General features: G+C 44.8%; 1 protein-coding gene across 2 annotated transcripts in view; it reads left to right on the top strand.

The window, feature by feature from the left end:
* POU2F3 (POU class 2 homeobox 3) overlaps nt 1–13,126 on the top strand; it is a 126,891-nt gene that overhangs the window by 95,794 nt on the left and 17,971 nt on the right. For both annotated transcript variants that reach the window (XM_061593080.1, XM_061593081.1), the window contains 2 exons: nt 280–382; nt 11,077–11,159. In XM_061593080.1, coding sequence (XP_061449064.1) covers nt 280–382; nt 11,077–11,159 — 186 coding nt within the window. The remainder of the gene's footprint in view (nt 1–279; nt 383–11,076; nt 11,160–13,126) is intronic.

Genomic DNA, 13,126 nt, shown 5'->3' with positions numbered 1-13,126 from the left:
GAGATGTGGCATTCAAAACACTTGCAGTCTGAGGTGGTTCAGACCAGCCACAGGTTGTGTGCTTTGCCTCCGAGTGTCGAACCATCGAGCGATGAGAAGCCAGGTGAAGTATGTCCACATCCGTGAACAGTTCTATAGTTCAGGACAAAGAGAGGAAGTGGGAGCAGCCATTGAAGGGGTGCTCATGGAGAGCAGCGGGCAAGGCGACAGAATGACTGCATAGCTTTGTGAAGAGACCCCTTGTATGTGACTTCTCTTCTTCTTCTTCTCCCCCTTCAGGATATGAGTTCTCTTCACACTTTGCAGCAGCTCGTGCAGGTTCCGGGTCACATGCAATCCGTCCCCTTATTCCTGCTATCTCAGGGCCCAGCAGGACAACAAGGTAATGTGAACAGATATAAGTGGAACCTGCAACAAAATATTACAGCACGAAGCTCTCCTGTCCTGGATACTCCATTCTGTTCCTCATTCCCTTTCCCGCCCCTGTTTCGATAGTCAGTCAGCATTCCATCGCCACTGAGCATGCTCAGTCCTCGTTTTGTAATCCCCTTGCCTCTGAAATCCGGAGTGGTCTGGATGACGTATGTGGCCGGGAGTTCACAAGGAAGCAGGCATTCTGGGTTGTGGATGTCTCTCCTTTGGAAAAGACCAGTCAAACTGACTGTGTTTTGTTCTGCAAGGCTTTTGGAGACACCCACTAGACCTTCTTTAGTTCTGTCCCTCGACTGCTGTGCTGTCTTTATGCAGATGATTACTTTCCATATTAGCCTTTTCCCAACTGGTGCCCTCCATATGTTTTGGACCACAACTCCCATCAGTCAATGTCAGGGATGATGGGAGTTGTAGTTCGACAGCACCTGGCAGCAATGGAGGCTAGTCCATTCGGACAAAAGGAGCAGAGCCCCACCACCCTCCGTTGGCCCTCAGCCAGCCCTCTCCTGCCTGCTTTCTTGCATGCAACCAGTCCAGGGGGTGGCCCTGGCTGTCAGCTTCCTCCTCCTACATCTCAGGGTTCGTCTTGTAGAACTCAGCAGGGAGGAGGAGATGGGGACAGAACAGGAATTAGGTGGCTCTGCCTGTTATTGGCTCTGGATCCACCTACTGTTGGGCTCCCTGCCCTTCTGCCCCACCAGTCCCAATGGGCACCAGCCACCATTGTCTGAAAGGCACAAGGTCAGCAAAGGTTGTTCTGTTTTGTTGCTTCTATATTGTTGTGTTGCTGCCATCATTGCTTTTATCAAACACTGTTTGTGTTTTGTGTTTTCAAAAAAAATCTTTATTACTAATAATTAGATACAATTCAAAATAGTCCTTGAACATGGTGATATAATTATAATACAGTATTCATCTATACTATGTAACAATCATATTTAAGAAATGGAGTTTTTGACTCTTTGGGAGCCACTGTGAATTGTTTTCAAGGCACTTTGAGGGTAAAGTTGCTGGCCTCCGTAGCAATTGTGACGCACCATCCACTAATGTCGTCCCCAGTGAGGTGAAGCATGTGCTGCAACTTCTTGGGATCGGTTTCAGTTGATGCGGCCTGATGACATGGGCAAGCTGCGACCAGCAACATGTCCTCTTGACCCTTGTCCTACTTGGCTTATTAAAGCTTGCTGAGGGGGTATGACCGAGTGGATCCATGGTGTGGTCAACCCGTCTTTGCAGAGGGAGTGGTCCCAACCACCCTGAAAGAGGTGGTGATCCGACCACTCCTGAAAAAGCCCACCCTTTGCCCATTGGTTTGTGACTGCTCACTCAGGCAGCGTATTGCCAACATGTCACTCCACTGTTGAAAGAATTGCACTGGCTCCCCATTAGATACTGGACTAAGTTCAAGGATCTGCTTTTGGTGTGCAAAGCCCTGTGCAGCTTGGGACCAGGATACCTGGAAGATCATCTTATATCTTTTTATATACCCAGTCAATCATTACATCCTACAGGTGAGCGCCTCCTGCAGACACATCTTATCAGGAGGTCCGTTCCACACAACATAGGTAGTGAACCTTTAATGTAGTGGCACCTCATCTTTAGAATTCCCTCCCGTTAAATATTAGACAGGCGCCATCTCTGTTATCTTTTCGGTGCCTACTAAAGACCTTCCTCTTTCAACAAGCCTTTTAAGTAAAGACCTAATCCCAGTCTGTGTCTGTGCTGGAATTGCTTTTTAAGATATTTTTAAATCTTTTTTTTTTTTTTTTTAAAAAGGATGTTTTGTTTTAATATGCTTTAAAGTTTTCTTTTTAAGATGTTTTAGAGAGCTTTTAGTGTTTTTGTTTGCCGCCCTGGGCTTCTTCTGGGAGGACGGGTGGAACATAAATCTAATAAATAAATAAATAAACTTACTTAGTTTTACAAATACTATATAAATTATCATAAAGATTTCTCTTTTCCATTTAATACTAAAATAAAAATAAGAAAAATAGCTACGCAAACATAGAAACTAACTAAAATATACAAGTATTTAAACATGCATAAGCATTTATCTTTACAGGTATGTACATATGTGAGTGTGTGTGTGGTTGTGCATCTGTGTATATTTTTGTAGTGAATTTTAGAAAATTTGGACTTAATTGTTCAATATCTTGTTAAGTTAGTTCGTATGTTTGTTTTGGATATTTGCGTAGCTATTTTTCCCCTTATTTTTTATTTTAGTATTGAATGGAACAGAGAAATGTTTGCATTTTTGTAATTTTAATGGATGGCTTGGATGGTTTAGAGAGCCAGCGTGGTGTAGTGGTTAAGGTGTTGGACTAGGAGGGTTTGAATCCCCACACAGCCATGAAGCTCACTGGGTGACCTTGGGCCAGTCACTGCCTCTCAGCCTCATGGAAACCCTATTCATAGGGTTGCCATAAGTCGGAATCGACTTGAAGGCAGTACATTTACATTTTTGGATCGTTTAGTGGACTTTTTACTTTTTTTAATGGCAATCCATCTCGAGGATGATTATTAGGGCTGTTCTGTGGAACTGACTGAATCCCAGATAATGAACCAAATCGGGCTGGTTCGGGGTGACCCAGGATTTGACTGGATTGGGTGAAGGCAGTCCCAGATCACCCCGGGTCAGATGGAGTACAGCCAGAGTGATCCAGGGCTGTCAAGGAGCAGGGGAGGGTGTAGCAGCAAGGAGACAGAGGAAGATATGCACACACTATACATGTATTTCCTTCCCTCCAGCCGCCAACATTTTTAATCAAGGTTTTATCCAATACTATAGTCGCTTGATGCAATACTACAGTCATGGGTGGCTGAAAGTGCATGTATGCATGTGTGAACCAGTCCAACAGGCTATTGTACAACTGTAAGAGGGGCGACCCAGAAATGGAGCAATCCGTGTTTTCATAGCTAGGATGCAAGCAGAAAATGTTTATTTATTTATTTTTATTCAATTTATATCCCGCTCTTCATCCCAGCAGGAGCTGGTTGCAACACATGGAGCCATTTAGGTCAGAAAAAGTGAGTAAATGGGGGGGGGACAAGATAGAGATGTATAAGATTATGCAGAGGGTGGGGAAAGTGCCCAGGAAGAACTCCCCACCCCCACCCCCTGCCTATCCTAATACTAGGAGCTGGGGTTATCCAATGAAGCCAAATGATGGGAGATTCAGGAAAGAGGGGGAAAAGTACTTCTTCACCGGCCAGCACATAAACTGTGGAGTTTTCTCCCACAGGATGTGATGATGGCCAACAACTTGGACATCTTGAAAGGGGGTTTAGACAAATTCTTGGAGGGATAAGGCTGTCAGAGGAGGCATCTGGTTGGCCCCTGTGGGATGCAGGATGCTGGACTAGAGAGGCCCTTTGGTCTGATCCAGTAGTGCACCTGGGTTCTTCTGGTGTCCTAATGTCCAGTCCTTAGCTCAGTGACGTATAACGTTGGAGGCAGTAAGCCTCTGGATACCAGTCAGTGGGAATCACAAGTGGGGAGAGTGCTGTTGCGCTCAAGTCCTGCTTGCTTATGAGTTTCCCATTGGGCATCTGTTGGATGCTGTGAGAAGAGGATGCTGAACGAGATGGGCCTTTGGCTTGATCCAAAAGCCAGCCCCTTCTGATGATCTAATGGGGTGATATTCAGTGCTAGTCATACTGAGAGTAGACCCGCTGAAGTTCATAGATATGGAACTTACGTTCATTCATTTCAGTGGGTGTACTCTGAGCAAGACTTAGTTGACTACAGCCTATGGTCTTTCATTCAATAACATATAATGTTTAGCTAGTACTCTGCTCTTTGTTGCTACCCATTTTCAAAACTGAGAGCATGGAAAAAAAGATAGGAGTTCCCTCCCAACCCTTAAAATTCCCTCCTCCTCCTCCTTTTTGATCCTCTTTTTTTCCTCACACGACTTTAGAGAAGTAAGTGGTTTCAGGATCAAGGTTCAAATCCAGGCTACCATTATCACCGGAGCCTTGGAGTCACAGCTTTGCTGAGTCTCTTGCTAATCCTTCTCTTTCGGGATGAAATTTGTCAACCTGAAGATATTCATACTCAAGTACTCCACCGCCACCACCACTCCTGAATTAAATTCCAGGAAGAGACTCACCATAATAGGCAGACGACTGCCCACCACGCAGCTGGCAGGCGAAGCAATTTGGCTAATTTTGTCTGGCTCATTTAGATCCTATCTCGTTGGATGTTGCAAAGGTATTACACATCTCGGCGAGCTGTCTCTTGAGTTCGGCAAGACCCGCTTATGGCATGTTTTAATTACATTCACATGCGTGCCCCTGATTTGCAAGGTGCCTGGCAGATGAAACAATGGCCAACCCCTGCCCTGTGGGATCGACAGCTTTTGTTTTGCTTTCTTCTCCGGAGACACCGCATTAGAAAGGGTGAAGCAAGGATTCCACTGAAGTAGTCAAACAGCTGTCGAACCAAGATTACACACCCACTGTGACTATAAGCAGGAAATTAGGAGGGTTACATTAATGTGCTCCTGCAGTGACTCAGCTCTCAATAACAGAAGGGCAGCACTCCCTCGCCTGGGTGGCTGCTATCAGCAGTGTTTGAACCCGGGAACCTGCAGCCCAGCCATCCCGACTCCTTTCCCCAAAATATAACTCTCTTTCTCTTTTCTCTGGATTAGTTTCTGTGTTCTCACAGATGTACATCATCATCTCTGATGTCAGCTCATTCTGCAACTTTGGCACAGGGCTGCCATATAGAAGATAAGAGCATCAGAAGAGCATGGCTGATGAATCAGGCCAGTGGCCCATCTGGTCCAGCACCCTGTTCTCACGGTGGCCAACCATATGCAAGAAGGACCTGAGCACCGCAGCATTCTCCCTACTTTTGATTCCTAACAACTGGCATTCAGAGGCACACTGGGGGGGTTTCAACACTAGCCCTGTTCCAGGTAGACCCACTGAAGTTGATCCACCTGGCTCACTTAGGTGCATTCATTTCAGTGGGTCTACTCTGAGTAGGACTTAGTTGGATCCAACCCACTGTCTCCAACATTGAAATGGAAATGGACTGCCTTCAAGTCGATCCCGACTTATGGCGACCGTATGAATATGGTTTTCATGGTAAGCAGTATTCAGGAGGGGTTTACCATTGCCTTCCTCTGAGGCTGAGAGGCAGCGACTGGTCCAAGGTCACCCAGTGCGCTTCATGGCTGTGTGGGGATTCGAACCCAGGTCTCCCAGGTCGTAGTCCAACACTCTAACCACTACACCACACTTTACTCAGAGTGCAACAACATCTGTAAGGCTGCAGGTTCGCCACCTCTGCATTAGCGGATGTCTCCGCTAGGTCAAAAGCCCTTACCTGAGTATAAGGGAACAAAGCGAATTCCATCGTATATGATATAAGATGAATAATTAAAATGATACCTATTGCACTTATTTAATACAGGGATGGCTACGCCCCAGTTTGGAAGCGTGGTCTGTCCACAGGCCTCCTAAGATCCTACCGATTTTGGTGGCCGCAGCAAAAAATAATCCTGTTGGGACCCCTCCTTGGTCATCACCAGATTAATTATTTGATTGGCAGGCAGGGCAGTAACCTCCCTCAGCTGATCTGCATGGATTGTCTGAGGAGGGAGCACTGTGTGCGCTGTGTGTGCATATAGTCACACAGCCCATCATTAAACTAAGAGGAAGTGATGACCACCATCTTGGATGGCTTTAAAAAGAGGATTAGACAAATTCATGGAGGATAAGGCTGTCCGTGGCTACGAGCCCTGATGGCTATGTTGCCCCTCCACTGTCACTGCCTCTGAATACCGGTTGTCAGGAATCACAAAAGGAGAGAGTGCTGTTGCGCTCAGTTCCTGCTTTCAGGCTTCCCACAGGCCTTGGGTTGGCCACTGTGAGAACAGGATGCTGGACTGGAGGAGCCATTGGCCTGATCCAGCTGCAGGGCTGTTTTTATGTTCTTACGTGCATGCTTGCATGGAACACCCACTCTTGGCCATGCCCACTAGTACGTGGCCCCCGGAGCATTGGCTAAGGGTGAATGTGGCCCTTGGGCCATAAAAGGTTAGATGCTCCTGTTTGCAAAAAGGCAGCAGCCTAGCTGAAACATGGAGGGAGCAGCACAAGTGATGGCTGTAGTGGGGGCCACTCCATTAAGGCAAAGGGGGCACCGCCCCGCCAACCTCAGTCTGTCCCCAACCACCCTCGCCTGCCTGCTTTCTTACTTGCAGCCAGCCTGGAGGGTGAAACTGCCTGTCAGTTTCTTCCTCCTCCTTAGTCTCAGTGTTGCCCATGTAGAACTCAGCAGGAAGGAACAGGATGGGGACAAAACTGGAGTTAGTTGGCTCTGCCTGACATTGGCTCTGGGTCCACCTACTGTTGGGCTCCCTGCCCTTCTGCCCACCAGCCCGAATGAACACCAGCCACCACTGGGCTGAGGCCATGTTTCATATCTTGGTCTGTTATGCAAACAGTGAAGGAGGGAGAGAACTTGCTGGCACCACAGGTGAAAATCTGCTACAACGTCTTCCTCTCCTCAACACCCTGCCTGTCTTCACCCTGTGCAGCAGTTCCCAGTGCTAAGCTGCTATCCTCTCTAATGGAGTTTCCCGAAGGCCCAACTTGGAAATTTATAATAAGATAGAGGGACGGCAGCCAATATGTCTGTTTGGTGGCATGTCATCAGTCTAAGGTGCATATAATTCCTGATGCCATTGCACCACATTCTGGAATATGCTCCTGCTTTGGAAAGGTTAAATGGTGCCTAGTTGGCCCTAGGCAAGCTCCTGTTTCACAGCCTCAGCCACGCGTCTCCAATAGAGGAATTATACTGCTGAAATTGCATAGCTGTAAGGATTACAACAGGATGTCTGCGAGGTGCTGTGAACACTCTTAAAAGTAAGGATAGCCAAAGTGGAGCCTTCCAGATGTGACTGGGCTACAACACGCATCAGCCCCATCCAGCACAGCCAGTAGTGAGGGAGTTGGAGTCCAGCAACGTCTGGAGGTACGGATGGGGGTGTGTGTAAATCTGATTCAGCTCCCATTTACAAGCAAGACTACCTAATTCACGCTTTCCGAAATAATATGCAAATTGAAATACAGCCTTCCTTTGAATTTCACACTTCTCTAAATTTTACAGTGCAGTTCTTCAGCCAGGTAATATGTACAAAAAACCCACACATATACTACTACTACTACTACTATTATTATTATTAAATTTATTTATACCCCACCTTTTGGGCAAAGGCCCTCAAGGCGGCTTACAAAGAAAAATAAACACAAGTATAAAAATATATCAATAAAAGCAATACAATTTACTAGGGTAGAGTGTGCATTAAAATGCCTCTATTAGTGATAATGGCATACTAAAATGCATTGTATACAGGGAATTGCTTTGCAGAAACGTTTATATTGAGCAAAGCTGCATACAAAGATGTGTCACTTATGAGAAATTCACACTAAAATGTTGCTGAATTTTCACGAGGACTTTTTTTTAAAAAAATTGCCAACTGATGTGGAAATATGGAGAGCTGAGTTTAAAAAACGAGAAAACAGAGAAATCAAAACCGACACATTTGCCCATCCCACATTGGCTACCCTGGATTAGGCCTCTGCAGCTGTTTAAAACATCTCTTGCATAGCCAATCATTTTAATGATTGTTTTGTATGGCATTTAAATGGTTTTATGTTGCTGTGCACTGCCCTGATGTTTTGCAAGTGGGCAGTATATAAATACTTTTATGAAAGAATGAATGAGATAAAGGACAAGGAACCTGCAGCCCTCCAAATGTTATTGGACTACAATTCCTATCATCCCTCACCATTGGCCCTCCTGGCTGGGGCTGATGGGAGCTAAAGTCTGACATCTGGACAGCATGAGGTAGAAGAAATCTAAAGCTGTGGGCACACTACTTGCTTGAAAAGCAGCCAGAATAGTTTTTCTAGCTGTGTTTTGAAGTCACACTGCTCTCTGTTCACCACGCCTCCCTTTCCCATTGCTGACTTCAGACCTTTCAGGACCACCCACAACAAAGTGTTGGGCCAGTCACTGTCTCTGTTTGAACCTGCAGCAAAGCGTTGCCATTGGCCACACCTGGAAGGCAAATGGGTTGATCTACCAATCATTTGCGAAGTCTGCTTGAAGCTGGAGCTGACCCAGCCAGGGTTTTGGAGTAAAAAGGGGCAGTGTTTGACTAGTGTCGTGTACCCCTGTTTTCAGAAAACAGAGGTGGAGACGCACTGGAACCAGCACAACAGCAGGCATGTCTCTACCCTAATGTACAGAATCCAAGTGCACAGGCAGGGGTGTCTCTGAGCCCTGCCTGGAGATGCCAGGGATTGAAACTTGGACCTTCTATATGCAGAGCTGATGTTCTGCTTCTGAGCTATGGCCCTTCCCAAATAGAAACCTAGGAAGCTGCCTTATATGGAGTGAGATCATTGGTCCATCCAGCTTGGTATTGTTGACACAGACTGGCAGTGACTGTCCAGGGTTTCAGACAGGGGGCATTCCCAGTCCTACCTGGAGATGTCAGTGACCGAGCCTAGAAGGGGGCTCCACCATTGTGATCTATGGCTTCTCCCCCAAACAGAGATTTTTTCTATGTATATAGGGGTGTTTTTTTAAGAGAGTTTTTTTAAAAAAGAGGAGGACCAAACAAGAGATGGATTGATTCCATAAAGGAAGCTACAGACCTGAACTTACAAGATCTGAACTGGGTGGTTTATAACAAATGCAGAGCTTGGAAGTAATCAGATACAAAAAAACCCGAATTGCTTGTAATTCATTGCTTTTTTGAGGAACGAGTGGGTAATTCCTTTACATTTTGATTGTAATAGAACTAGGGGTAATTTTATTACTTTTGTGGAGCAATTGTAATGTTTCTAGCATTACTTTTGGGCATTACGTGAGGGGGGAAGCAGGGGAAGTCTTCTGCTCCTCTGATTTGTGGATGAAAATCATGTGCCTCAAACTGGGCTTCTGTGCAGTGTTGCTCTTCCCTCGTGCTCCGTGGGTGGGGAGGAGGCGACGAGGGAGGAGGTGGAGAGCGAGATAGGGGTGGAGTGGGGAAAACAATTGTTTAAAAAAATGAATGGTGGTAGAGAAGAATGGAGTGGAGGGAGAAAGGAACCGGAGAGCAAGGACATGGATAAAGGAGGAGAAGGAGGCAGCAGCAGAATGGAGATAAAGAAATGTGGAGGTGAAAGATAACATGTGTGTGTGTGTGTGTGTGTCTGTTGAGAGAGAGAGAGAGAGAGAGAATACTGTGTTTACACTTGGCACACAAAGTGGCCTCCACTACCCTCCCTGGCTACTTTGCTGCATTTGCAGTGTTTTAACTTTTTAGCATCTCAGGGGAAAACGTTTGCTTGGGTGGGTGTCCCTTAGTTGGTGGCAGGGCAGGCTCCGGGAGGTGGTTAAGTGAGAGAGATTATGCTTGCTGACTGAGAGTGTATGTGGGGGGGGGGGCTGCACTTGGTTTGACATGGAAAGATCTGAGTAGTGGCATCTGCCTCCCTTACCAGCGGAGAGACCACTACTGCTATCTTATGGATAAAAATAATTATTCTACTATCTCTGTGTGTCAGAGCTTGGAAAAGTTACTTTTTTGAACTACAACTTCCATCAGCCCAAGCCAGTGGCCATGCTGGCTGGGGCTGATGGGAGTTGTAGTTCAAAAAAAGTAACTTTTCCAAGCTCTGCTGTGTGTATGAGTTTATTTTTAATGTTGTTTTAGGCGACTTAGGTGTGCAGCAGCCAAGGCCAGCACCTTGTAGGCACTCTAGTGTTCTTTTTAAGTAACTTAAGTGTAATTGTAATGATTACTTTTGAGTAACATTAAAGTAATCAATTCCTTTCAGAACTATTGTAATTTATTCCTTTTTGGGGTTATGTAACAGTAATTGTAATGTATTCCTTTTAAAAAGTAAGCTTCCAAGCTCTGAACAAATGCTATTGGAGGTCGCTGATTCATAGGGTCACCATAAGTTGTAATCGACTTAAAGGCACATAACATAACATAGCGGTATTTTTTTAAAGAGAGTTGAAGATGATGGACCATTGTTGCCTGTGGTGTAGTGCACTGATTTCATTGGCATACAGGATTTATTTATTTATTTATTTATTTTCTATCCCGCCCTTCCTCCCAAAAGGAGCCCAGGGAAGTAAACAAAAACACTAGAAGCACTTTAAAACATCTTAAAAATGAAAGACTTTAAAACCTCTTAAAACAAAACATCTTTAAAAAACAACTTTATACATGATAAAATAAAATTACGTATTCAAATACATGTCAGCTTTACATATCTGGGTATAGCAGGCTTATTAAAACAAACAAGTTTTTAGCAAGTGCCAAAAACGTGAAAGCAATGGACCTAGGAACGTAAGAGAAGCTGCCTTATCCTGAGTCAGGGCATTAGTGTATCTAGCTTAGCATTGTCGACACTGATTGGCAGTGGCTCTTCAGGGTTCAGACGGGGAGTCTCTTCCAGCCTTACCTTGAGATGCCGGAAATTAAACCTGGGACCTTCTGCGTGCGAGGCAGAATGCTGTACTACTGAGCTACGGCCCTTGCCCTGCAAATGAAATGAAAAAAATCAGCTAGAGACAAAATTTCGGAGACAGGCTCACTCTTTCTTTTTCCTTTTTTCCAGCTCTGCAGTCAAATCTTCTCTCTTTTCCTCAGCAGCAGGGTGGGATTCTCCTTCCACAACATGGGCACAGCTTAGCGTCTCAGGTAATGCCTGCTTGATTGAGTGTTTGTGCATCTTTTGGTTGGATTAATTTGGAGTTCAACTAAATTCAGTCTCGAGTTGAAACCAGTATTCTCAAATATTCAGAATGCCAAATTTAGTCACTGAAATTTAGAATGTGGCATTTGATCTCCAAAGCAGCTGTTTGTTTATTTATATTTAACAAAATGTATATACCTCTTGAATGTGAAGACTTCTAAGGGGTTTACAAAAAACATTAAAAGCATCAATAAAATGATTAAGGACCAGTGATTAAAAACTTATCTAAAACAATTAAAACAGCTACTAACTAAACAAAATTAAAACAGATCAACATTTATGTGTCTGGATAGCTTGCGTAAACAAAAAAGCTTTAAGGAGGTACCGCAAGGGATGCAGCAAAGGTGCCTGCCTGGAGTAAATAATAATAATAAACTTTAATAATAAACTTTAATTTATAGGCCGCCTATCTGGCCAATGGCCCCTCTAGGCGGCTTACAGTAAAATATGATAAAATACAATAAGTAAGATATAGTCAATACATTACGTACAAGTTCAGTATAACAAATTATCAGCATTTCAATACAAGGCTAATTTACCCTAGAAATCTCAGAGGTTGTAAAGGCCTGGTTAAAGAGCCAAGTCTTCAGGCCCCGGCGAAATATTTCTAGGGAAGGGGCATGTCGAAGATCTATTGGGAGGGAGTTCCAGATCGAGGGGGCCGCCACATAGGCTGGGAGTTGTAAAACGTAGGTGCTGCGCTAGAAGAACGATTTCTTACAAATGTGGGATGAGTATTATGTGGCACCTTGAACAGTCTACAATGATGGAAGAGAGGAAATGGGCTCCTTTATACCCAGGCCTCAGTTGTCATCTACATATGTGTAGCTTGTAGCTTGTCCTAAACTACACAACCAATCTTGCTGGATCAGCCCAAACTTCCCTCTAGTCCACATCAAGTGTGATTATGGATCACAATAAAAGCCTAAAATTGACTAGTCATTGTTGCAATATATGTCAGAGAAGAAAATGCCTTGCTTACGGTTTAGTGGAGGATTATATATTTGAATCTTCCCCCTTGCATAAAACTTTCTTCATGTAGGAAACTAGCACATCAGGGCAAGGCCATGGCTGGCTGGCTGGCTAGAACCCATAACAAGGTAAGAGCCTGGCTGGTGGATCAGACCAAAGCCTATCCAGTCCGGCATCCTGTTCTCACAGTGGCCAGCCAGATGCCTATGGGAAGCACACAAACAGGACATGAGCACAGGAGTGCTCGCCAGCAGCTGGTATTCAGAGGCATGCATAACACCACACTGCAACATTTTGCTGCAGGGCTCACTAACAGCACCTTTCCCCAACTTGGTGCTCTTCCGATGTTGTTGGGCTACAACTCTTATCAGCCCTGATGACTGGGCCTGATGGGAGCTGGGAAAGGCTGCTTAACAGCGAAGTGGGTTTATTTGGACCTGCCTCCGAGATCATCCTCACAGGCTCTGTTCTGTTGCCCCTGACATCAGAGATCCAGCAGGTGGTAAATACAGACAGGGGCTTTTCAGCAGACCTTTTAAATGTTCTCTGCCCTGATTTCACCTCTGTTAAGGTTTTAGGCTCAAACTAAGGCTTTCTTGTTTAAACCCTGTTTAATTAAGAGCAAATGGTGTGCTTTCATTTGCGCTCTGTTTTAGAGTCTGTGCAGTTTCTGTTGTGTTGGTTTATATTGCAGCTTGATCGATGCTTTGTTCATGTCTTCTTTATTGCTTTCTATATAATTTGGGGTTGGTGGGCTGGTTTTAGGTATTTGCACTGTCTTTCTCATCAGCCACTGTGGATATTTTACCTGAGAGGCGGGATTAAATTCTACAAGACAAATTAGACGAATCTTCTGAATTTCTGTTTTATTTGCTTTTATAAGATTGTTTGTATTTTTACCTCACTGTTTCACTGGTTTTAGGTTGCATTTTTGTTTTAA

Source organism: Rhineura floridana, chromosome 12, assembly GCF_030035675.1.
Source record: "Rhineura floridana isolate rRhiFlo1 chromosome 12, rRhiFlo1.hap2, whole genome shotgun sequence".
In the NCBI taxonomy this organism is placed as follows: Eukaryota; Metazoa; Chordata; class Lepidosauria; order Squamata; family Rhineuridae; genus Rhineura; species Rhineura floridana.
This window is presented reverse-complemented; position numbering and strand designations above follow the sequence as displayed.